Here is a 27,566-nt window from a genome sequence, read left to right as displayed (position 1 = left end):
TTGGTTTCTAGTTCTCAAGAAGACATATTATACACAATGGTTGCCATGGTTTTAGGATCAGGTGCTGGGGTGCTATCGGCAGAAGACATGCGGTCTTCCTCTTTACTTTTATCACCTTAATAACGTTGGACATACATGACGTCACAAACTGATGTTGTCTTCTCATCCAGTGACGGCTGCACTGAAAATTTTAAAATTCATAACTTTTTACGGATTGTCCGATTTCCTCAAACTTTCACTTGATGCAAACTTTGAACTTGCTTTATAGTCCCTCAATCTTTATTTTGGTGAACTTCTAATAATTGTGAAGCCCAGGGTCTTCGTTAAGATTATTATCATTTTTTTTTATTATTATCATCACTATTATTTATTTGCTTTTGTTTTGACTTAAGAGGAGATTGTTATACTTTTCATTCTATATTTCAAGGGAACTGCAATCTGTAAACCAAGCTTGTTATCGTGCAAGCCTCATTCATTTTTCCAATGCACAAAATGTCCCGTTTATTTATTTACTTACTTATTTACTTATTTATGTATGCATTTATTTATTTATTCATTTATCTATCTTTCTATTTATATTTTATACTGCTGGGTAGTCCTGTTCAGTTTGTAAAACTGATTTCCAAAGGTACCCTGCAGTAATAGCAAACATCATGACTGTTACATGAAAATACTAAGCTATGTAATATGAAATATGTATTTCCGAAACTTGCAGTGAAAACATAAACACATTCTTGTAACATATGCACGACTGAAAAATCCAACGATTTTAAGTACAAGAGAGGACTAAGTAAAGTCTTCATAGAGGGCACTTTTCTCTTGTCTTGTAAAGTATTGTTTGACGGCTCCTTCGCTTTCTTCTTGTCTATAATAATGTAGTGAGTGTGATTAAAGGGTGTCACACATTGTGGTAGCAGCAAGTGTAACTATAGGGTAAGTACCACGAGCCCCATTCGATGGAACACATGTGGCAATGCCCTTTTGAAAAGCAGGTAAAAATGAAACAATTTATACAATTTATACACATACATACATGTAAAATGTATAATGTTTAATGTGTGCTTTATAAAACGATTTCGAGGTAAAAGCTGTGTTTATGTTTTTTTTTTCTCGTCGAAACTCACACGCACTGACTGATTATTCAGTTGCATACTTTCATTTATCGTTTGTTTTATTTTGTATTTGTTGGGGTTTTGGGTGTTTTATGGGAAATTTACATTCATCCTGACTGCAACACGCAATGTCAGTGCAGATGATAAGAAATATATTATATTCAGTGATTTTTGATAGGTTAAGAGTAGGCCTAATTACACTTTCCCTTCGACCGCGTGCAACCTACAATCCGTATCTATTCAATTTCGTCTGACATAAGATCGTTTTATATAGAACAAATTCAGTATTTAAAACATAATAAAATGTATCTTGTGAGGCAGGAGAGAAACCCTTAGTCCAAGTTATTGACTTTGAATTTTGATATTGGGCTGACCAGTCCTATAAATATGTCTCTATAAATCATGAACATGATTAGAAGGTCGATATAATCTTGATCGTTGTTTTTGTGTCTTTTCACTACCGGCTATTCAGGAATCGATAGGGTTAGCCCTCAAGATCAACGGGAGTTCTACTTATCCACGCACTGTACCTATGTCGCTGTAAGGCCAAATTCGCTGTATCTCATCGTGGGCTCCAAAATCGTGAATTACACTACGCAAATTGGAGAAGAAGGGTTAGCCAAAGCCTAAAATTTTAGGCAATTTTTTTTTCTTTCTTTGCCTGTATCCCTTTTATCTGACATTGTGTTCAAGTAAATCAACCGAACTATACTGTTATGGGATTCCAGCATGTGGAAGGGCCAGCAGGCGTATATCTTTCCAAGCCCTCTGATCCTATTTTCGCTTTACAGATTTTTCAGAAGACAAAACATGCCAGTATAAGAAGAAAGAAAAAAGAATAGCCATGACACGTTAAAAGAAAACTTTGTATCATCTTAAGTTTGTATTGCATCTTCCAATTGATACCCTAAATATAATGCCGTTCTTCTCGGAATTTGATTCTGCAGTATAGACCAAGAATTGTATTCCTCAAAGCATTCACCTTATAAAGCAGTTATTTTATAAAATGAATATTATTCGAAATTACACGACAGTTTATAAGGCTCAGAAGAACTTGTAATAATTTAGACCAACATTATATCTTCTATTTCGTATTTCTGTATAATAGTGCATTTTGTCTTATTTACTCGAATCAACTCGTTCACTGGTACTTACTTCTGACTACACACTCAATGAGTAATGTGTCATGTGTAAGTCCAAATTGGAAAATACTTGCAGAAAGTCAAAAAGAAAAAGGAGACTGCAATTTGTGGTTTGGTGTATTATGTTACGCGATATGTTTTCTATACCAATTACACTGCACTATCGTATCCACTTCCAGGTTGCAAATGAAGTATACTCTAGTTGATTAATTCCCTTTTGCTTTGCCTACCATGTGTCACTCACAGATTCCGGTATTTGATTGGCTCTGGGTCAAAGTTCACAAGATGGCCGCCACGAGGTGGGAGGGCGAGGATTCTGAATACGTTCAGCAGGACGCTGACAGTCTCGGGCTGCAGGGGATAAAGTGGGAAATAATGAACGATGCATCTCAACGGACAACTTCGCCACGTATTTCTGATATATACACTTATTTGCAGATTATTCTATGACTTTGTTTATGTTGATTACGCTGCATGAATATACAGTGCACTGTGTATCCTATTGGGATATGGACAGAAATTAGCGGAATCTGGTTACAGTAAATCATCTAAACTCAAAAAAGTTCTGCAAGTCCAATTTGGCGTACCATATTTCTTTCAAAACTATATCATTTCATTTAAATGTGACATCATAAGAAAGCCTGATTACTTATCTTTAAAATGACACCCCACTTGCTATGATTGGGTATTACTGGAATGCGCAGTATGACTGAGAATGAGGAAAGGCCAAATGTGAAATGTTGCAAAATAGAGCAAACATGTTATGTCAAACAGTGTAATTCCCATTTGCTTTGTCATTTCAGGGAAGGAATGTGCTTGAAAAGAATGCATTGTGAGATTATCATTAGATTCCAGGCTTCATCCATGAATTACAAAAATGCAGTAGTATCTGCAGATTAAAATTAAACATAAAGGTTGACCAAACAGTCACCTAATGTCTAGGAAATGGGAGTTTTTGAAAGTGCTGTCATTTCAGCATTGCTTATTCCAGTGGCCTTTTTTCATCAAAACTGTACATTATCAATAACAGAATTGTTGCGACTTTTCACTTTTGATCTGTCCCCATACTCAGCTGTTTTGCACATTCCAAGAACACCCAATCATAGCAAGTGAGGTGTCATTTTAAAGATAAGTAATCAGGCTTTCTTGTGATGTCACATTTGAATGAAATTACATAATTTTGAGAGAAATACGATACGTCAAATTGGACTTGCAGAATTTTTATTTTTAGGAGTTTAGATTTGCATTTGTTAGAATATGGCGTCAACTCGTGGGTCAGTAATACCGCTTACTCATTTTTGAGGCTTCAAGAAGTCGTCAACCTAAAACGAACAATGTAGGGCTGGCCGGCGGATATGGGGGCCGGGGAGAAACCCGCAAGTGACACCAGAAGTTGCGCCCCCTATAAGTTTTATTTTTGCCTCCACTTTTTAAAACGTGGCGCCGGGGCCATGCAATAATGTGCGACCAAATATTAAAGGAAAAAGACATTTTATAATCTACCAGGTGAAATACTAGCAGCAAATTACGAAAATTACAACAAACAAAATAATATGCATCGTCAAAATGCTTTTCTTGAAGTATTTTGTATATACGAGATTCAGGATTAGATATCGAAAGCGTAACAACCGCGATGTGTTATTGAGTCGTGGCAAGCTACAGTGTATATAAGTGTCTTTATACGACCAAGAGTAGTTCATACACAGATGAAGAGAGTGAAGATACACTAAGTATGAAAGCATGCATCATTATTTCAGTTGATTTATATAGAGCACCATGGGCTTGACGTACACACCCCTGAGAAGACTTTCGACTAAATAAATAAATAAATAAATAAGAACAGAAAATAAATTGAGGAAGAGTTAAAAACGCCACGACGCTTTCAATTATGATTGCTCAACATCATGCTCTAACAACTACTGTACAAGTTTATTTTCTTCCCATCTCTAATATTATAAGCAAAAGCACATACGTACAGGGGAGAGAGATGTCAACATAAGTAATCAAAAAGGGTACGATATACCATTAATGATAATACATTTAATATAATAATACCTTTTACCATAATACCTTTAATAGTGGCTGAAGATTGGGGGGGGGGGGCACTAAAAGTATCAAGGGCAACATATTATGTACATAATGTATCCATCGACACATACAGATATTTTGTAGCTTAAGTATCGATGTGTTATAGTCTACCAGAATTGACATTTCCCTAGCGTTTACACTTAAAAAGTTTTCCTTGTGGTTTGTTTCTCAAGGCGTATAATCATACACGAAGTATAACACACAACATTATTCATCTTTTCTTCTCACAGGTATATACTGTGTTTGTTTTTGTTCATGTACACGTTTCGTATAGTTTAGGACTCTCATATTGTACACAGTAGGTGTGCGTAGTTGAATTAATCAAACATCGTAGATTGATGCTTTAACACTTCAAGTTACTCAGAATAAGGACGTATAGTCTCATTGGCTGTGTGTGATACCAACTCTTTTCGAATACGTAACATGTGTAACAAGCTCATATATTAAAAAAGACGCAATTCAGTGTAAATATCACTTCATTCATTCATTTCCACATACTGAGTAAAACGACAACAATATAGCATACATAGATATAATGGTACATTAATATAGCAAAAGAGGAGAAATCAACAGGAATAAAAGCTTTTTAAAGGTTAATCTCTGTCAGACAAGTTAACTATAACACGTGGCTCAAGTATGACAATACATAAAGAAATCCGCAGGATAGCTGAACACGTACAGGGGAGCTGGCCGAGTTACGTGTACTGTGTATTGTCTTTGTTGTCATAGTTTGTGGTTTTTTCCCATTAGTCATTAATCATCAGATTTCACAGTAAATTCTTGACATTGTCATGTGAGTTTGCGCTTGTGTTTGATCATAATAAAGAATGTACTTTTTCTTCATCATGAAATAATCCACTTGAAAAGGTTTATGTTTCGTGTCTATTATATATGAACAGTTTGTTCGCAAAAACCGATAAGTCCATTTTTGAAGATTTTGAAGTACCATCTCTGTTACAAAGTACAAAATAATACCTTTTAAATGATATATTGGTCACTACGTACATTATTGAAGTTATGGTCAAAAGAAGCAAAAATTTTCTTATTTCCTATTCTCTTTATTTTCTTGACCTTTAATCGAAAATTTCTCCATTTGGCAAATATGGACTTATCGGTTCTTGCAAACAAACTCTTCATATGTATATATATACACACAAACATATATATGAAGAGTTTGCAAAAACTGATAAGTCCATTTTTGAAGATTTTGAAGTACGGCTTCTGTCATAAAGTACAAAATAATACCTTTTAAATGATATATTGGTCACTACACTAAAGGTACATTTTTGAAGTTATGGTGAAAGGAAGTAAAACTTTTCTTATTATTCTCTTTATTTTTCTTGACCTTTAATCGCAAATATCTCCATTTGGCAAATATGGACTTATCGGTTTTTGCGAACAAACTCTTCATATACATATCATATATGATATATACATACATTTGTGTGTGCAGAAGGGCTTTAGTAACGCTGCTAAGCGTGATTGCCAGCAAAATGAAAGAGATGAGTTTTCGACGAACCCCCTCTGACGATGACTTTATGTTATGGAGGATGTGCATGGTGGAAGGATACGGTTTTGATGTAAAGTGTTTCGACCGAGCAAAATATGTGAATGATGACATTTCATCTTCAAATAAGCACGGCGTTAGCGGGGGTGGCTAGTAACTGATCAGTGGGAATCAGTGGGAATGCTGGGGGTGGTTGTTCCAGTTCTTGTGGGATTCATTTAAGAGTACATCATATATCTATTGTGTGAAACTTAGTTTGCTTCAGAATGGTCTCATATTCAAGTATTGTGCAGTCTAATCGCCCCGTCATTGTACAGGCATGCTAACCTGGAAACAATAAACTGCACATTACTTGAATATGAGACTATTCTGAAGCAAATAACTTTCACACAATCATCCCCTAGCATTCCCACTGATTCCCACTGATCAGTTACTAGCCATCCCCTTTAAAGGACAAGTCTACCTGCATCGGTTCATGAACATGTGGATTGAGAGACTGCAGCAATATTAGTAGAACACATTGGTGAAAGTTTGAGTAAACTTGGACAATCCCTTTATAAGTTATGAATTTTTGAAGTTTTAGTTCGATGATCGCTGGAAATGAAAACTACTAAAACTTGTGATGTCTATACATAGAACGATATGAAATATATAAAGAAAAAGCAACATATTTTCACTTTTCTCGCATATTAAAAGAGCACATGAATTGCCACTTTCAATAGGCATGCAGGGAGGATAATAATACTCTCAACATAAATGTCTGTTTGTTTGTTTGATTGTTTGATTTTTTGATTTATTTTTCTTCCAACACAATTTCATACATAAATCAAGATTATTTTCTGTAATATCACATGGAATATCAGCAAGCAGATTACAAGTACATGATTCAAAGAAGGAAAATCGATGTGTAAATTAATTTCATTAACAAAATATAACTCGTATTACCAAATTTCCAAATAATTATCTGAGAAATTATGCAGAAGAAGGACTGCCACTATAAGCAAAAGCTTGAGCACGTGGCAGCCCAGGGACCTATCTACATAATACACACACACACAAAAATATATTGTTTGCGGAATGGACAAATACTACCAAATATAAAACACTGTAAATGCATTATGTTTTTGTATTCCTAGTGCATAGATACGAATAAGAGTAAAGTGAAATATGATGATGATGATGATGATGTATGATGATGTTGACAGGGTAATGATGAGGAAAAATGTGATGATGAAGATGAAAGTGGTGGTGGTGATGCTGAAGATAATGGGAATAAAATGAAATGATAGACACAGAAACATTGCGTATATTTATTGTAGTTTTAAATCCAATTTACATGAAAAGAAATGTGCTCAAATAAAACAAAATATATATTCAAATGCTATATTCATAGATTGTAATCTGACAGTAATGTAGTTTTCAATCTAGTCTTGAAAGAATATAAAGTTTTACATGATTTAACATAATCTGGGAGTGTATTCCAAAGATTTGGTCCATTATGTCTTATAGATTTTTGTGCAATTAATGATTTGGGATTTACTAAATGAAATTTTGCGAATTACGAGTGGGATATGAATGAACGGAATAATTCAGTTTAAAGAAATCGTGAAAAATGTTTGGAAGTAAGTTGTTCAAATACTTAAACATAAAAAGCAAATGAAAGGTATTTATATCAAATAATTATATTCAGTGTCTTTTACTGATAAAAAAAGTGAACTGGTGTGGGCTAAGTATCGTGATCCAGTACAGATGCGAATGGCTTTCTTTTGTAATAAATAAATAGGGTTGAGTTTAATTTTTGAACTTGTAGCCCACACTAGATTACAATGCGTAATTATATAGTCGGATTAAAGAATTGTAAAGCATAAAAAGAGTACGTTCAGGAAGATAACTTTTCATCTTTGAAAGAACACCTATATTTCTAGAAATACAGGTTGTAACATAACGTATATGACCATTCGAGGTTAGGTTTTCATCAATAAAAATGCCTAAAAACTTAGTAGAACTTTTACGTTCAAGAAATACATTATCAATCCTGATATTATTTACGAAATCATCTGTGTGAGTTTTCATATGCTTAAAATAAATATCATTTGTTTTATCAATATTAAGTGATAATTTATTTTTTTTTAAACCAGTTTGATACATTTGGTAACTCTGCATCAAGTGTGGATACTAACGTTTCTATATCATCGTGGGAATAAAAAATATGTCAGTTTAAAGCTGGGGGAATTTGTACTTTTGTCATGAAATGAAATTTAGTGTTATTCTCTTTATATTTTTATACTGCTTTACGCATGTGATCTTTACTGTACAGTAGTCTTCTCATCCAGCAGTGACTACACAGAAAATGTAAAAATTCGTAACTTTTTAACAGATTGTCTGATTTTCCTCAAACTTTCACCGATGCACGTGTTCTTTTGATATTAATGCATAAGCTAAATCCACATGTATAAGAAGGTGAACTTGTCCTTTAAGTGCAGCAGAGCCGCAGTGGTGTAGTCGAGACAACAGTCTTATGAAATCATTGTAAGAATTAAAAAAAAAATCGGTCAGGAATGTGTCTACAAAGTAAGGATGAACAGTTGTGAAAATAAAGATTTGTCTATCTAAAATGACAAAATTAAGACTCTTGCCAGCAAAACAGAAAAGCAAAATAAAATCTGTGTACTGAAACTGACGTTATCGTTTATCCATCGTTTACTACACTATTCCATCCTCAAAAACATCTGATCAACGAATAAATATTTGATAAAATTATATAGGCCTATACCCCGATCGATAAACATATATTTTGGTAACAAAACGAGAGTACGAAGTGGTTAACGTCGTCGAAACCCAGACCGGCAACACGCATGGACCTCAGATCATCATCCACAGCTCAGCTCAAACTTGGCCCTCGCACCCACAACCGTTACGGTGACCGCGCTTTCTTCGTTTGTGCCCCCCCCCCCCTTCTTTGGAACAACCTCCCTACTCCACCTCTGTTGACATCTCTAAAAAGAAACTTAAAACCCATCCAATTTTTAGAACAGAAGGAATGATTATGTATTCATTTGTAGTAGATTATTTGTATTCTAAGCTGATTTATATGCTTTGCTTGTCTGTTGGTTTTGATAATTGTAAAGCGCTTCGAAACATATTGTATTAAGCGCTAAATAAATATTTCATATTATTATTGTTATTATTAATGTGGATAGTTATTAGTCACAAAAGAAAACATTAAAAAAGATCAATTTCACACTCATAAGGAGTTCCATAACACAAGAGCTTAAAGGAGGGATTGACATGGTACGATGATATCGTTTTCAGTGGATCCTCATAGGCCTACATACCATTTTCAGAACATGATAATTTTCTCAGGATGACTTTGCATCAAAAGCAAGTACTTACGAGCGCGTGGCTCATGTGACCGATCGGATCATTGAAAAAAAAAATGAATTAAGTTGAACTGAATTGATTTAAAGTATGTACACCGGTTTTTACTTCGATTTGTAAAACTTAAAGAAGTTCCCTCATGAGACAATTCCAGTCCATTTGTAAGATAATTGTATAAGAAAGAGTAAAGTCTTGCAAGTACAGCTGCAGTGAGAAGTGATCAAACTCGGATAATAGGGAAGATATAAAAAACTGTGAAGTTCAAGAAATTACTGCAAAACGGTTCTTGTGCAGTTTACATGAATATGCAAATTAGTGAGCTGATGATGTCATTGCCTCACAATTTTCCATTGATCACACTGTATAGGACCTCCAAAACAAAATAATGAAAATTCAATTTTTTTCTCATTAAAGTATCAAAAATAATGCTGTTCCAGATTGAATAAATGAAAAAAAAACACAATTATCTGTCAGATATATCAGGATTTTAGACTGGTAAAACTACGTTTAAAATTTCACAATGAATGTAGTCCTATACACCCGTCCTATATATGGAAACTTGTGAGGGGCTGTCATCACCATTCCACTATTCAATCGCCTATCATATTCAACTTGACTGTTTACGAACTGTTTTGGGACAAATCAGTACATAATTTCGTAAGTTCCCATCCAGTATTTTCGTGTCCGATTTTGGTCCTATTTTCATTGTGCAAAGAAAACTGCCAGCTCCTTCCTTTCAAATAGTTTTCAACTCCACTGATACTCTTTGACCTAAAAAAACACACTCTTTTTTGTCCTCGATAAATCTTAGATTCTCAAAGGAATGTTGCTGAAAACAAGTAGACTCATATCAGTAGGAAATGTTATGACGGTGTAATGGATATTTTTAGTTATGGACACATTAATTATGGTAGTTTATATTCCATGCATTTAGTGGATCAAAATAAAGTAACCAACATTACCCCTCCCCCCAAAAAGTAGCTGCCAAACCAGATCGTTCGACCCATTATTAAAAGGGAAATGAATAATTAATACGGTGCACTCCCGTTATAACGAAATGCTCGAGCGGGACCGGCAGTTTCCTTTCGTTATAACCGAACAAATACAATATATAACGAAAAAAAAGGAAATCACGCATATATCATATATATATATATATACTGTTTGTTAAATACTCATCATACACTAGAAAGCTATGTGAAATGGGAAGTTACCTTTTTAATTTCATTGAATATTTCATTTAAAAGAGAGCATAATTATAAAGTTGTTTGTATTGTCACACATGTAAACTGACGGTTAAGGATTCGGTTACAATTCGCTACGCCAAAGGTTCGTTCCCTACAAAAGTTCTTTACTTCGAAGGCTCCTTATTCCAAAGTTTTGCCATTCCCGGGATCCCGAAGGTTTGTTCATTTGAAGCTTCGCTCTTCCGCAGATTCGTTATTCCGATAGTTCATGATTTAGATATTAGTATTTGGTTCCTGTTCTGAAGGTTCGTTGATCGGAAAATGAAATGAGCAAGTTGGAAATGAGGTTCGTCATTCCGAAGGTTTGTAAATCATAAAATGAGAAAGGTTCACTATTCCGAAGATTCGTTGTTCCGAAGGTTTTTTTAATCCGGAAATGAAACAAGGTTTGTTATTCCGAAGAAGGTTTGTTAATCACAAAAATGAGAAAGGTTAGTTATTTCGAAGGTTCGGTTATATTCTAAAGACGATTATAATGTTTGCAATTCCCAAGTTTTGTTAGGAGTCACCTTTTTCACTTTTGGATTAACGAAACTTTTTTTTTAAATATTCTAATTAACGAACGTTTGGAATTCCTATCATTTTTGGATTAGCGAACCGTCGTAATAAGAACCCTATTTCATTGTCGGATTAACGAACCTTTGGAATAACGCCAAAAGATCGTTAAAGGAAACCATATTTCATTTCCGAACTAATGGACATTTAGGTGTATCAGAATCTGTGTGTTTTGTAATAATAAGAACCTTCGGAACGATAAAACGAACCTTATTCAATTTCAGATTATTTTATACAAAAACTCAAGTTCCCGCGAAAAACTGTGCGTGACACACGGAGCGAACACAATGTGATTGAAGCGTTCGCCCATGCAGAGACGCTTAAAAATACTTGTTCCGCTATGTATATTTACGACAGCGATCCGCATTTCGTTATAACGAAGCACATTTCTTTTGTTTTTCTTCATTTGTGGCGCTCTGAAACGACTTCGTTATAACGAAAATTTCGTTATAACCGTGTTCGTTATAAGCGATTTTTTTTTTTTTTTTTACAATAGACTTTAATGGCAATAATTTTTGGACCAGAAGTTTTATTTCGTTATAACGAAATTTCGTTGTAACCGTGTTCGTTGTAACGGGAGTGCACTGTATAATATATATAGGGCCTACACAGTGACCCAACAACAGCATTGAAATCAGATTTAGATTTAGCCATTCATAATTATTTTTTTCACTCGCAGATTGTGTTACTATAGCTAGGTTTCCTAAGCCCATGACGCGATCAAGGAAAAAATGAAGACACTCAAAAATCACGACTGGAGAGCTAAATTACAGTAGGGCCTATGCGAGTTTAAAAAGAGAGAGGGAGATCGAGAGAGAAGTGAATTTTGAGGCCTGAATAGTCGGCCTAGGGCCTACTGTGAGTCTACTGATCTAGGCCCTACGTAGTTTTCGTTTGGACTGTAATTGGCCAGGGAACTTGGTAGTCAGGCCTACGAAGAAAAATTTTTTTTTTTTTTTTTTTAAGATTAATGACATTTAATAGGCCTACAGGCCCTATAGGCCTATCTAAAAAAAAATGGAAAGCAGATCTCTCCAATTTCATTTCAGCTTAAACAGTTTTCAAATCTTATCCATCATTATTCTCTATTTTTTAGAGCCTATAGGCCTATGTGGTTTGTTAAACTATGTATTTTGATGTGTGGCGTGTGTACAAAGTGTCCTACTCAACACTCGTATACTGAACATGTACATTGTACACAATGAAGTGAATGATGAATGAATGAATGAATGAATGAATGAATGAATCTGAATGAACGAATAAATGATTTATTACCAAATTTAAGTTCACGTTTACAATCACACATAATTTATACAATCATTGAGAGTACAGTAATAATAATACAATTAACAGGAATACAAGACATGAAAGTATAGAATCAAACTTATCAACAATATGAATATGAAAGTACAAACATATTTACAAATTAGGTAAAAGAGTCCAACAAATAGCAACGCTATAGTGGACGTTGGCCCTTGAATACAGAAGAAGAATATATAAATTCAACAAGAAAATTATTTACATCATAAACAAGTGTATTTACACTATGTACAAGATTAACATTTTGAAATTGATAAGTGTACTTACATTACTTATATTACTAAAATTGAAGTTTTTGCTTTGTGAATTACAAAATAAACAAGTTTATTCCAATTATGTGTATTCTTCCAAGCTATTCCAATAAATTCTTTTTGAAGACTTTACAAATATTTTTACGAGAGGATGTATAACGTAAATCAGTTGAGAAATTGTTCCATATTTTAACACCTGAATATGCTATTGATCGCTTCCCTAATTCTGTTCTGACAGTTTTTAGTTTAAAATTGCACATTTCTTTGTTTCTTGTTTCGTATGTATGGTCAATATGAGAAAAATAATACGATGCTTTGTGAGGTAGGTCATCATTCAATAGATCATAGATAAATATTCCAATTAGGTATCTATATTCCTTAAATACATCCAATAATTTTAGTTCATGTATACAATAAAGGTGCTGAGTGATGCCTGAAACTTTGGAATGTTATCATTCTCGACATTCTCTTTTGTAGAATTAGAATAGAATTTAAGAAAGTTTTGTTTGTTCCGCCCCAGACCTCCAATCCGTAGGTTATGTGAGGTAGAATAAAGGCATTGTATAACAGTAGCAGTATTTCTTCAGAAACGAAGTGTCGTATTCTATACAAAAGTCCTTTTTTTTTTTTTGCTTAAAACAGTGCATACATTATTGATGTGTTTCTTCCAATTTAAATTTTCATCAATACAGATTCTGAGAAAAGATATTGAATCAACTGACTCTAAAATGGATTCGTTAATTGACAATTGACCAAATATTTCAATTTCTACGCCTACTTTTAAAAATCATAATTTTATACTTAGTTTTATTGATATTAACTGTTAGCTTGTTTGAATTACACCATACAATCACATCTTTTATGTTCAACATCTGCCAAGTTTATATTATGCCAATTTGTCTTGAAAGTATGACAAAGATTAGAATCATGCATCGGCAAATAGTCTAAAATTTTTAAAAAAATATGAAGTTGAATTGGGCAAATCATTAATATAGATGAGAAAAAGTGTTAGACCTAAAACAGATCCTTGAGGAACACCACACGAGATCAATTTATTTGAAGATATGCAGTCATTATAACATACAAATTGTTGCCTGTAGTCCTAAACCATTGTAAAGCTAAACCTCGGATTCCGTAATGTTCGTTGACCGCCATTCATCAGTACTGTTTGTAATTTGATTAATTAGATTTAAAAGTGAAAGTTTGGTACTGTATCCATGCCTGAATCCATATTGATGTTTATATAAAATTTCATATTTTTCCAAAAAATCTACAACTCGTTTATTGATTAACTTTTCAAAGAAGTTACTTATTATCGGTAAAATCGAAATTGGTCTATAATTATACCTGGATTACTTTTATCTCCTTTCTTAAAAATTGGCACTACCCTAGCTATTTTGAGCTTATTCGGAAAAATACCTCTTGAAAATGATAAATTTAGAATGCTAAAGGTTCACTGACGAATTCCTTTGCATCAACTAACATTCTAGCAGGTAAGTCATCCTACCCGCTTGCTTTAGACTGATCAAGAGTACAAATCATTTCGTTCACATCTGAACTTACAACTGGCAAGAAAAAGAATGTTTCTTGTTGATACGGACCGAGATGATTTGCAAAGTTGTCATTATTAATCTGAATTTTACTTGGTAAATTTTCACTTACGTTTACCAAAAAATCGTTGAAAGTGCTTACATATCTGTCGATGAAGTAACTTTTACATCTGACCCATCATTTCTTTCCTGACTAATTCATCAATTCTTGTGTTATTTTGCGAAGGTGTCTTTTTCAGAAGTTCATTTATAAGGTTCCAGGTTTTTGTTTTTTTTTTGCCGTTTTTTTTTTGAAATAATTTTCCACAGTAGGGCCTAGAGCTTTTTAGCTGTCCAAATTACTGAAGTCAGTGTGTTTCTAGATCTTTTAAATTTGTCAACATGTGCTGCATCAAACCCAGACTAGATGGTTTTTTGATATAAAACATGTTTTTTTTTTCGTATGGATTTTGTTATCCATGGATTTGACCGTTCTTTGTTGAACTGGTGCATGTTTATTGCAGACCTCCAGGAATATAGTATAAAATAATTCATAAGCTTCATCAGGATCAGTACATTTAATAATACGCTGTACATAAATTGCTTTCCATTGCACAGAATTGCATTGAATTATACGCTGTTACGTCTTCTGAATTTGCCTTCGAAGCTTCGTCTTAGTGTGGGTCTATGTTTAGCGATGACATCATTTTCCATAATAGCATATAACATCGAGCTTTAACCACGTACCACCCAACTAAGATTTGAGGTAGAATTTGATGACAAATATGTAACAAATGATAAGATCCTGCTCATTATGAAGAGTTGACATGTTTATCAGTCCAAGATGATTGAAAAATCGGGGTTTGCTGCTGCTGCATAATTTTCTTGTTATTAAACACTGACCTGTCGAGCTGTCGACTCGAAAACGGGAAATACATCTGGCCGTAGTAGTATAGTATGCAGCATGCATTGTGAGAGCTAAACGCAAAGACAGGGGCCGATCGACGCACTCCCACACACACACTGCATACACGTCGCACTGCACACTAACATAGTCTTCGGTGATCTTGTAACACCTATCTGTATATGTGGGACCGTACACTGTATGTGAGATTTGACATTGTATTCAAGTTGTGAGATTCCAGTGACAGGGTCGCTGAGAAGATATTGAGTTGATGTGACTGAAACGAAACTGCGGCTTATGCATACGCACCAAACAACCGAAAGACAATCATGTCGTTCATGAGAACAAATCCTTTCACCTCGCCTGTTGGCCAGAGGATAGGTAAGTAAAGTGCTTTGACTGTTTCACGAAAGACAGCCGATGTTTTGATATGCCTGACAAATGTCAATCAGACCATTGCGGCCACTGCAGCACTGGCCTCAGTATACCACTGCACTGGCGATGGCCCGGGACACCTGTGCACAAACGTCTGCTGTGTTCAGTGTGGTAGCTGTGTGTGTGACTGTGAGAAAGCTTTTAGTGTCTGCCTGCAAGCCAGTTCTTGACCAAACTTCAGACGATCAAGTTTCTGTAAATCGATTATTATGAGTTCTACATTCAAAGTCTAGAATAGTCTAGACCTAGCCTAGTCAAATGTTAACTGGATGTCGATTGATCACGAGTCACACCACAGAACTACAAACAGAGTAAAAAAATAGACCCCAAAATAGGCAATATAAAGCTAAGCAAAGAAAGCAACTGTACAGTAGTAGTAACTACTAGAACCTAGACTAGTAGAACATAGTCTAGCTCTAGTTTCTACTCTTCTCTCTTCGCGCAATGAACACCAGCAGTGCAGTCCCTGTCTGGTTCTTGGGGTGTTTGACAGTATCTGCTTAAAATCATAGCAGAAGAAGGAAGAGTAGAGCATAGTATAGAGGATGGAGTAGCCAACATAGCACAGGGTCTGATTACCACGGTATGTCAAATATTATTATTATATTAACGTAAGATGTGTTCTGGGGTCGGGATCTCAACTCTATCCATGCTGTGAGTTATGAATACTTGATGACCCTTTTGGGGGTAAATCTAAGCTCCTTATTCCAACTATGTACAGTCCACCATGTGGTGCATTTTTGTACTGTTTGGTAAAAACTATACACAGCCTTGCTGTACACAAGTGTCGGCATCTGGTCGGGATACTGTTTGGCAGGTCTTTTACTAGTTATGAATAGTGGCACTGTGCAACCACAAAATAAACTTGGTGCAGCTACAATGTAAAAAACAGCACTCCCCTTCTACCGGTACTACAAGTTCTACTGGAGCATGAGTTTCTGGAGACTGAATCTCCTGCCTGAAACTGTTTATAGCAGAGGTACATTTGATCCTATGGGTTCTAGAGTCCTACTGTAGTACTGGTACTTTATACTATTGGTACTCTAACACTGCATGGAGTTGAGATCACTAGCGAGCAAACAATGCAAGCATCAACAATGCCCCAGAAAAAGCAGTCCATAACACCTGTAGAACTCCAATATTACGGGTGCTGTTCGTTATTCTGCAGGTTCATTATTCCGAAGGTTCGTTGATCTGAAACACGCAAATTCTCTATACCTAGAGGTTCGTAAATCCGAAAATGAAAAAGGGTTCGTTAATCCGAAAATTTGTGGTGTTATTCCGAAGGTTCGTAATTCCGAAGATTCGTTAATCCGATAATGAAATTCGGAACAATGAACCTTTGGAATAACGAATCTTCGGAGTAAAGAGCCTTATTCGGAATAACGAACCTTTGGAATAACGAGCTGTAACCAATATTACACTGTGACCAGCCCGAACTGTGCAACTGAGCACCATAGTACACTGTACAATATAGCTAGGAGCTGAAGTGTATGATATAAAACTTTGGGTTCACAAAATAAAGGTGTGTCACATTCATTCACTAGCAAATGGCAGACACAAACTGAGTTTAATACCTCTTTATGATTAAAAATATCGATCATTTTTTATGAGATTTCAGTTTGTTTCAGTTGCATATAGCCCTACATGGCACTATGCTCAAATTCCAAACAGTCTTTATCTTTATAATAAACTACCGGGTACCTAATATTATCATTATGCTGTAGGTCGGGGTAGATCAGGGTTTTCTCTGTGCTCTTCATGTAAGGCACACAGCTTTGTAAGCCAAATGTTGCACACATTGTGAAACAGGGCACAGCAGCCTGTATTTTAATAGACCTAGCATATATCCTTCAAACTGGTATGAACTCTGTGCATTAATTGACACTTCTCACTTTCGTGATGGTGTTAAAATAACAGGGATAAATTTACATCTCACAGAAGAATTTCAATCCCAGTGGCGGATCCAGGCGAGCTCGAATGGAACGCACCCTCCCCCCCTCCCTGTATTTTTTGTGTTATTTAGAAAAAAAAAATAAGGGGTGGGGTGCGTGTGCCCCCCTCCCCTTTGATTTTGTAAAGGCGCCCCCTCTTTACGGAGTTCCTGGATCTGCCCCTGAATCCCATGTACTAAACTGACTATACAGTTGCAACAGGAGTATAATGGCAAGGCCATCTTATTTTTCTTGATTTGTGTACATAGAAAACATGGGGGGGGGGGCACCACTGACCCTTTACCCTCACCCTAAGAAACATTCCATGGCCCTAGCATACATTAACAGTATGTCTTCTGTATAAAGGAGGAAAATTCTTAATGTTTCTCTTGTCTTGAAAAGTGCCATTACTTCCTTCTCATTTGCTCAATGTGGTACTCTATGGAGAATACAGTTTACGCTCACAAAATCAGTTTGGGAAGTCCCAATTTGGAAAATATTTTACTTGTGAAATAAAGTTGATATGGTACACATAATTACATTAGGACCATCATTTGGTAGTTATGGATGCAAAATTGGTAGTGCACAATTTCCAAAAGAAATATGCTGAAATCAAAAGTAGAAGGTGAGAAAAAATGTTAAAAACATTTAGCAGTAGTCTTCTACCAGGAGTATAATGGCAAGGCCATCTTATTTTTCTTGATTTGTGTACATAGAAAACAGGGGGGGGGGGCACCACTGACCCTTTACCCTCACCCTTAAGAAACATTCCAAGGCACTAGCATACATTAACAGTATGTCTTCTGTATAAAGGAGGAAAATTCTTAATGTTTCTCTTGTCTTGAAAAGTGCCATTACTTCCTTCTCATTTGCTCAATGTGGTACTCTATGGAGAATACAGTTTACGCTCACAAAATCAGTTTGGGAAGTCCCAATTTGGAAAATATTTTACTTGTGAAATAAAGTTGATATGGTACACATAATTACATTAGGACCATCATTTGGTAGTTATGGATGCAAAATTGGTAGTGCACAATTTCCAAAAGAAATATGCTGAAATCAAAAGTAGAAGGTGAGAAAAAATGTTAAAAACATTTAGCAGATGCTACCAGGAGTATAATGGCAAGGCCATCTTATTTTTCTTGATTTGTGTACATAGAAAACAGGGGGGGGGGGCACCACTGACCCTTTACCCTCACCCTTAGGAAACATTCCAAGGCACTAGCATACATTAACGGTATGTCTTCTGTATAAAGGAGGAAAATTCTTAATGTTTCTCTTGTCTTGAAAAGTGCCATTACTTCCTTCTCATTTGCTCAATGTGGTACTCTATGGAGAATACAGTTTACGCTCACAAAATCAGTTTGGGAAGTCCCAATTTGGAAAATATTTTACTTGTGAAATAAAGTTGATATGGTACACATAATTACATTAGGACCATCATTTGGTAGTTATGGATGCAAAATTGGTAGTGCACAATTTCCAAAAGAAATATGCTGAAATCAAAAGTAGAAGGTGAGAAAAAATGTTAAAAACATTTAGCAGATGCTACCAATGAGTTTCCATCAAACTTTTGTTGTAGTGTTTTATACTCTGGCAGAAGATAGAACAGCCTGCACTAACATATGCATGCTATACAACCTGTATGAATGAATGATATTTAAGCTTGCACACGGGATATTTCATCTCCTCATTAACCAGACGGACTTATGAAATCTTAAAATTTCCATGAGGCAGATAATATTAAAGAATGGATTGTGGAATTTTTGCAGTCTCTTTGGTTGAGAACTCTGCAAAGATGTTGCCAACCCTATGCTTTATATCAAATGATTGTACAGTACTTGTATGATCTCTGATGAGAGCCACTGTAGTGTAAACACATGTAAGAGTTTGAACACTTGTAGCACCAGTTTGTGTGCTAGATTTAACTGGGGATGATTAGCCATGCATCCAGTAAATTAACTGTGCATCCTGTACACAATGTATAATAATATATACTTAAATGTCTTACTATAGATATTTGATGTACAGCTAGCCATGCATTTAGTAATTGCCATGTGTTGGTAATTAACGCACACCAGGTCGAAAAAAGAAATTTGAACAAATTTGTCCACTGTTTAATACATATCCGATACGATGTCATCAGTAGGAGTAGTGTGCATTATGAGGTAACAGTGGAATCTTCTTGTGGTCTGAACCCCACTCACTTGAAATTCACAATTTGAGAGCTTTATATTAGAAGGTTGCTTCTAAAAGAAATAAATTTGTGCAATTATCTTAATTTCTTATTGATGCTTTTGACTGATGAATGTATCTGCCACTGGAAAGAACATCCATTTGGCAATTGCTTTGGAGTCAAATTCTGACTGATATCTTGACAATTTCCCCCATTCAAAAACCTTACTTCAATAAGCACAATATTCTCCTCACAACCTCAGCTACAATTTTGTACATCCAGACACAATTACACCTGTATATGTTACTTTATATTTTCAGTGCTGTAGTAAGTGTTTGATTTTTGAAACATACAACAAATACTTATAGAGCGTAGCCACGTCCAGCTTCTACATGTAAATAGTTGGAATTTTAAAGGCATTGCCTCAAACTTCAAATAAGAGATGTTTTCAACTGAGATTAATGACTCTAGACTAATTTTGAGCAGTTTATGCATCATACAGTAAATATGAAAAATTTTATTTAAAGAAAAGCATGACACACACAAAAAAAATGTGAAGATATAAAACTAGCATCTACAATGGAATGTCTGTCTGTGCAGTGCGTATTTTGTCCTTTAGACAGCTGCGGTCATGCTACGATGGGGAATGACTGGCTGTCTCAATGATTTGAAAATTGATAGTGATTAGAAATGATGATAATACAATTCATAAGAGGTCTACTATAGACATCTATTAATACAGATCACTAAGCACATGAATACAAAGCGAGGCATAGTTTTCAAACAGCCACACAAAAGCAATGATACTGCACTGACGTCCATCAATGCCCACTAAGGCTATGACAGCAAGCGTTTAAAAAGTACAACGTCTCAGTTTTGTTGGTACTACGACTATAAATATATGCAGGTACATAATGTACAATATGTTTGCACATCTGTCATAGCGTAAGAGACAGGAATGCATTGATCAAAAGTTAGTGCAACCATCTGTTCGTACCATTTGGAATGTTTGTGAGAACGTACTGTATACAATGTACAGTGTTATAGAAGTGGTGATATCCAAATTTCTATTTACACTGAAGATTAAACTTTGAAAATGTCTTCAAACTTTCAGAGTTTGGGTGAAAGTTGCTGAGCAGCCTTGCAAAATTTAGTAGAAGAAAAAACGCAAAATATACCGAAGTGTGATTTTTTTTTTAAACTTTGTTTCTAACTTTGCAGAGTTTGGTGCAAGTTGTCATGTGTGAGTTGCTCACTACAGAAACTTAGCAATTTTCTCATGTGACTTTCGAAAGGACAGATTTAGTACTGGAAAAGATGTACACTTCCCACTGGAGTATCAAAGGAAACCTTTCCATGTGGAGACAAATCAAGCCCAGAATGCTGGAAAAGACACCTTTCCCCCTCTTGCCATTAGGTGTGTCTTCATCAGCCCGAAGTTTCAAAATACAAAATTGTAGCACGCTAGTTTGCTGTTACTAAACTAGCCCGATGTCAAAATAGCGCGCTATTTGTATTGTGAAGATGCAAATTAATAGCACACTATTTGATCGGGAAAGTTTTCCCCCAAAGCTTAGGCTAGTTTGTGAACTAGCGCACTAATTTGTTTGCATAGACTATCAGCCCAAAAATTTCACGATCCCACCATACATGCCATGCACGGAAGCACTGGCTGGTGCACGTAAGCAACAGATGTTACAAACTGTTTACTTCATTTTGCTTTCCGGCGAATAGAAGCCCGCGTCTGCTTATCACGGATAGGGTGTTGATACGATTTGCACACTAATATACAATGTAACAGGATGGTAGAAAATAGACCTGAAAGCTCATTACAATGTATTGTGTGCACGATCGAGATCAACGCGACGAACATGAGTCGATCATGCTTGTTACTATTCTGATACCTACTGTATACCTAAACGAGTGTCTGTACCAGTCTTTTGTGTATCGTACATGCAGTGATACGGGAGATTCGAACAAGGAAATCCACTTTCGAACTGAAGAGTGATGCAAAGTATGCATTCCTTCAAATTTCAGGCTAATTTCCCCAAGCGGGCTGTTTTGAGCTGATGGAGATGCACATTCGCAATATCGGGCTATTTTCCCAGACTGCAAAATATCCCACTCATTTGAACTTCGGGCTGATGAAGACACACCCATTGTGGGTTTTTTTTTTTTTTTTTTTTTTTTTTTGGGGGGGGGGGGGTTCAGACCTTTGGGGCCTTAAAGAGAATCTAGTCTTGTCTCAACACGGAAAGAAAAAAAAAATAGTTTCCTCGATACCCCAGTGGGAATTGTTGTTCTCCATTAATACGGGTCTACAGTGCTCTTCTGAACTCCTTGATCAATCGTGAATGCAGATCTTATTTTGCGAGGCACAAATTTGTAAGCCAGTTACAATTGATTATATTGCAGGCTCTTATTAATTGTAAACAAATACAGCAATGCTGCAATACACGTGTGTATGATACTGCACATATATCTTTTTTATTTGCGCGGGCACTGAGCAAAGCATTTCAAAAGTCATGTGAGGAAAATCACACAGTTTCTGCAGTGAACAATTTAAACATGAAACTTTGCGACATTAGAAAAATTGCACCCCACCGTGCATTTTTTTCTTGGGCATGATTTTCCAAGGTGGTCACTAGGCAAGTTTCACCCAAACTGTGCAAAATTAGCCCTGGACAAAAAATGCCAAGTTAAAACACCACGAATGGAAGGGCTGAAATATGGCAATTGTACGTAAATGGGCCTATGATAGGCCATATAAGTCTGTCCATAAAGAGTTTCTTTGTGTACATGTACAGTATGTGATATGATCAACACATCTAGTCAAAGCCTAATAGAGGTAGCTGTCTGAAAAGTACTACATGTATCAAGTATAATAAGACAGTAGGCATGCTCACTTTTGAAATTTGACATATTTGATCTTAAAACTATTCAAAAAGTCTTAGATGTCCTTCGGGCAGAAAAACTTCACTTGTTTTGTGTTCAGTTATTTCAAAATGATGGACACCGGTTTGTAATGACAAAGAGTGTGTTTGCTCATATCTCGAAGTCTGCCTGTAACCTTTGAACAATCTGTTCTGTACGTCAAAAATTACCTTCCACATTTACACCACATTCCATGCATGCAGATACAGTGTCATCTGTTCACGTTTGTCCTCGATATCGTGATTTACTGTAAATGTGTTTCCATGCGATGTGGATTAAAACACTCTGTACCAAAGGCTCATGAATTTTCTTGAAGAAATTCTTTTAAACACAAAAACGTGTTTGCAATCACAGTGGAGGGGCTGTGCGAGATAGAAGATAGTAATGCCATAGTCTTGATTCTAGCCTGTCCATATCCCCCACCCCCAGGCACTCCTGTACTGGTATGTAGCCTGAATCATATGCATTTACAATCTAATATTGATTGCGATATTTTTCCAAGACTCATCTATCCCATTTCTCTCAGCAAAGTATTACACTGCTGCTAGCATCAGCAGTTAAACACACTTCTTGCTGTCTCAAGATAATTTCATATACACTGTAATAAAGGTAGTCTGTGAAGTAGACTAGATTGGATACACCCATTGGTGCAGGTTGGGGAATGACAGCATACCAACCTATGTACCTGTTTTCAAGTCTCATTTGTAATTATCTTACACCAGTCATACAGGCTTTTGTCCCATGTAAACAATGGTCCAGGGCAAATTACGAATGGGATATTTTTATCTAAAGGGGGGTGTCATGCAACTGGAAGAGCATGATTTTAGAAAAGCTTTTGCTGTACACACATATTCCATGTCTGATATCTGATATAAGGTTTGGTCACAGCAATATAAAGTGCATTGTACTGTATATATATTTTTTTATTTTGCGAATTTTGCGAGTCAGGTGCTATTTGCGAAATTAAAGACACGCAAAAATAATAACTGATCCCGATATGAATGTGACGCACACGTACATGCTTCTCCGTTCAGTATAGTACTCCACGATCGCGAATTTAACCATGGGGTCATATATTATGGGCTGCAAAGTGTCTCATGGATTATTTTGTTATGAAATCAGTCATTTCGTCGATGAAAGAACCATTTCATTATTAACGAAATTATCATTTTGTCGACGAAATGTTCACGAAATTTTGTCATTTTGTTGCAAAATAATCATTGCAAAATGACTGATTCTGTAAGGAAATATTCCATGCGACACTTGGCGTTCCATAGTCTTTGTTCATGGTTTATACCATGGACAAGATTGTACCACCTTCATGAATTCGGGCCACAGTGTAACATACATTGTACTATTAAACCTGTTAAAGATGGGCTGATTTTGCTACGACACGCATTTCCCATAGACACTTGCCCAAGTATACTCAGGAGTTGTCCTCATCAGATTAATTGTTGCTCCATTTCTAGCTTCAGTGACTTGGTGATATTTTCTTAGAATATTAGACCAAGGAGGTACTAGTACCTATACTGCCCTCAGATGTCCAGATTGTCCTCATTACTACGCTTTGTGAAAATGCTGCCAAATGTAAATAAATCCAAGGACATTTATTTCAATATCCCTCAGGGTCATTCAATGCACACACGGTGATATCAGTCTGCAGTAGAAATCTATTAAGCTAAGAATGGTGTATCACTTCCCAGTGAGTGTAGTGAGTAGTTGTAATGGGGAGCTATAAAAGTACACCAATGTATGGCGGAATTGAGCCCCAAAAGTCCCGATTATGACTTAATAAAGGTATTTGACATCTTAAATCACATGCTGTATATGATAATTTTTCAATAATTAATATTACAAAGTGAAGTGCACTGGTTCAGATGGCAACCATTCACTGAGATACAATAGGTTTAGAGTGTTGTGCATGGCTTGCTTGTTTTTATGGCGCAGTGGCTATATTTATATTTATATTTGTAGATGCTACATACCGGTATGTATAGTTATACATATCTATTTTATGTATATGTAATGTATGGCATACAGACATACAGCTGTATTTGATTACAATGGAAAATTGAAACAGATGCAGACAAGATGAAAATGAGGGAGACAGAAAGAGAGAGACAGACAGACAGAAAGAAAGAGAGACGGGGCAACAACAAAAAGGAAACAAAAACAAATCAGTCTCTAGTTTGTAGACCTTCAAGTCCCATAAAAGGATGGCATGGTATTGGTTTAGGTGAGCATTCAGCTTTCATCTTTTGTTGTGAGATATTGTGAAGTGTTACATTTCTAGGAGAGGAACTCAAAAGTTTATTTGATAAAAATGCGTTTTGAAATTGCTGAGATATCCAAAAACAAAAGTAAAGCAGAGTGATCCTAATAAAACATGGGTTACACCTTTTATTGAGTTTGCTTTGTTTGGGATATCTCGGACATTTCAAAACCAATTTTCATCTCATAAACATGGAATTCCTCTAAGTAGAATTATGATGCTCTTTCATATTTCATAAGAGGTTTCTCATTATCTTGAAAAAACAAAATCATCCTAAAAAAGTTAAAAACCTGAAGCCCCATCTCTTTCGAAATGAAACCATCCCTTTAAAAGTACAACAGTGTACATTACCTTGTGAATGCTTTATGGACAAGCTGGCATGCCACAGCTAATTGGTCTATGTGATTCTGTGCTGGTTTTTACTCTAAAGATATCACTACCAGCAACTTAGGGGAAATGTTTTATTGTATTGCTCGCTGTAATTTTTATTGTATTGTGAAATTCGTGCAATATCATCCTGCCACTAGAAGGGGAATATGGAAATAGGATCTGCAGGGTAGGTTCCACAGTTTAAGCAATGATTACATTTCTTTTTTATATCAATGGCTTTGTTTTTATGATATTTAAAAACATATGTTTCTTGGCAATCTACCAATGGCAATGCCTACCTGGCTAGTGCACATATAAAATTCTTCAACGTCTGTAGTTCATTATGCTTACATGTAGCCGTAATAAAATTCATCAGAATCGTTTTGATTGTAAATTTCAAAATGAATGTCACATATATATATGTATTATGTAGACTGTGTTATAGAAGAAGAAAATTCATACAGTCATCACAAGTCTGACTCTGAATCGGGTTTTAATGTGTTGACATGTGAATTGTGAATTGAATTGGCAATAGCCATTTCTCGTCAATAGTTGTACAGTGTAGCTCATAAGTGAGGGCTGTAACTATAACTGATAGTTAGTATTTAAAGTGAAGTACAAATGAAACCCTGCATCACAAAACCAACAAAAATTCGCCATACATGGATTTTCAGTTTAGGACAGATTCTGGAAGAGCAGACTCCAAGCTTTGAAATGATGTACGTATCTCAATGCAATTGGACTTCCCTATCCATTTAATGGGGGGAAAATACACACCCTTAAGAAGTGCATACTGAAATAAGAGTCTTTGAAGTTTAGGGTGTTATTCAAGTCTTCAGATAATCTCACTAAGCTGTGCTCTGTGCAAGCAAGAGAACATAGAGTGGGGTGTAAAAGTCCAGGGCAACCACAGTGAAGGGATAAACAGATCAAGCTGAAATTTTGCACACTCTTTTGGTCATGACCCTACCAACTTTCAAAGCAGTTAGCATTATCTGTTCAAAAGTTATTAAAGTTGAAAGTGAAGAGAGTGTAATGGGTTTTTGAGAAAAAAAAACAGAGCCTCTGAAAAATACCTTATCACACTTCTCCAAAAAAAGAATAGTGTTCCATAAAGACAAATATGATCCCAAATGTGCACATTATGTAAAAGAAGCATTGCACAAGATTTTCAGAAAATTCTGTATACTGAAAACTGACTAGGATTGTCCATATTTTCACTCATAATGAGTCCTCACGTAAAATCTTGGCATGTAACGTTTTGCTGGTTTTGTGATGCACGGTCACAAATCATGTACAGTATGGTCTGTGTTATCAACATTTCCTGCACTATGTGTTTTGAAATTTAGGGGCATGCTACATCTTGTATGGATTAATCTGTGGTGTGTCATAATGATGCATATATTGACATAATTTAATATATTATATATATTATATTATGTATATATAATATTACATATATAATTGTCAATATCATGTTTGTTTTAGTTGAAGATCGTTCTTGATAATGAAGGCAATTTCAGTATCATTGTTATCATCATTAACATGCTGGATCATCATCATTATTATTGTTGCTTCGTGTATATCACTGTTAGGGCAAGTCCAAGATAAGGTCCCCTCAGAAGGCAAAATTTCATCTTTGCTCAATATTGACATATTTGGTATCATTTTGAAGCTTATGAGTTGAAGTTTTGATTTCCATGGAGGAAAAAATGATATTATGTAAATTTATGCAAATTGCAAGGGCTTCATTTGCATAAATGTAAAACACAGCGTTACGTATGGGACATTTATAAAAATTCATATTTATTCAAAGGAAAGCAAATTCTATTTGATCAATATGTGGACATAAGAAGTTCATCAAATAGTTTAACTTGTTATGACAATTTAGGGATTATGCAAATGATTATGCAAATTAGCTCGTGTCCTATCATGAGATGTCCCATACGTAACAAAATGAGGTCAATTTTTTAGGTTTTTTCTGAAATTGCTAAGGTTATTTGAATGCCCTTTTGGAAAGTTCTAATTTATTGTTTAGAGAGATTAAATACCATAGAAAAAAGAAAAAACAGTAAAAGAAAATTTTTTTATTAGGCATTGAAATAATGTTACGTATGGGACAAATGCGTTACGTATGGGACATCCTCATATATATTGCATGTGAATGCATGTAGCTAGCTGGGAAGGTCTTCCAGTACACAAATGGTCAATCATCCTGAAGAAAGCATCCCAACTTTGTAGCTACTTTTTGAGTTATAGACACTTGAAACAATACATATACTTGACTGAACAATTTTCAGAAAGGGGGAGGGGAAGATGGCAAAATACACAATGAAAAGCAGCATTAAAGGGATGGTACATTGTATAGTTTTTGTAGAAACGGGGATTCAGTTTTCAACATTTTATGAGATGA

General features: G+C 35.5%; 1 protein-coding gene across 2 annotated transcripts in view; it reads left to right on the top strand.

Annotated features, from left to right (window-relative positions):
* Positions 1-15,210: 15,210 nt before the first annotated feature.
* LOC139709268 (TOM1-like protein 2) overlaps positions 15,211-27,566 on the top strand; it is a 50,599-nt gene continuing 38,243 nt past the window's right edge. For both annotated transcript variants that reach the window (XM_071621217.1, XM_071621216.1), the window contains exon 1: positions 15,211-15,414. In XM_071621217.1, the coding sequence (XP_071477318.1) occupies positions 15,363-15,414 (52 nt within the window). In that variant the 5' untranslated portion in view covers positions 15,211-15,362. The remainder of the gene's footprint in view (positions 15,415-27,566) is intronic.

This window comes from Diadema antillarum, unplaced genomic scaffold, assembly GCF_040938485.1.
Source record: "Diadema antillarum isolate AM-2024a unplaced genomic scaffold, OU_Dant_1.0 seq00001423_RagTag, whole genome shotgun sequence".
In the NCBI taxonomy this organism is placed as follows: Eukaryota; Metazoa; Echinodermata; class Echinoidea; order Diadematoida; family Diadematidae; genus Diadema; species Diadema antillarum.
The sequence above is the reverse complement of the archived record's forward strand: the minus strand, read 5'-3'. Positions and strand labels throughout refer to the sequence as shown.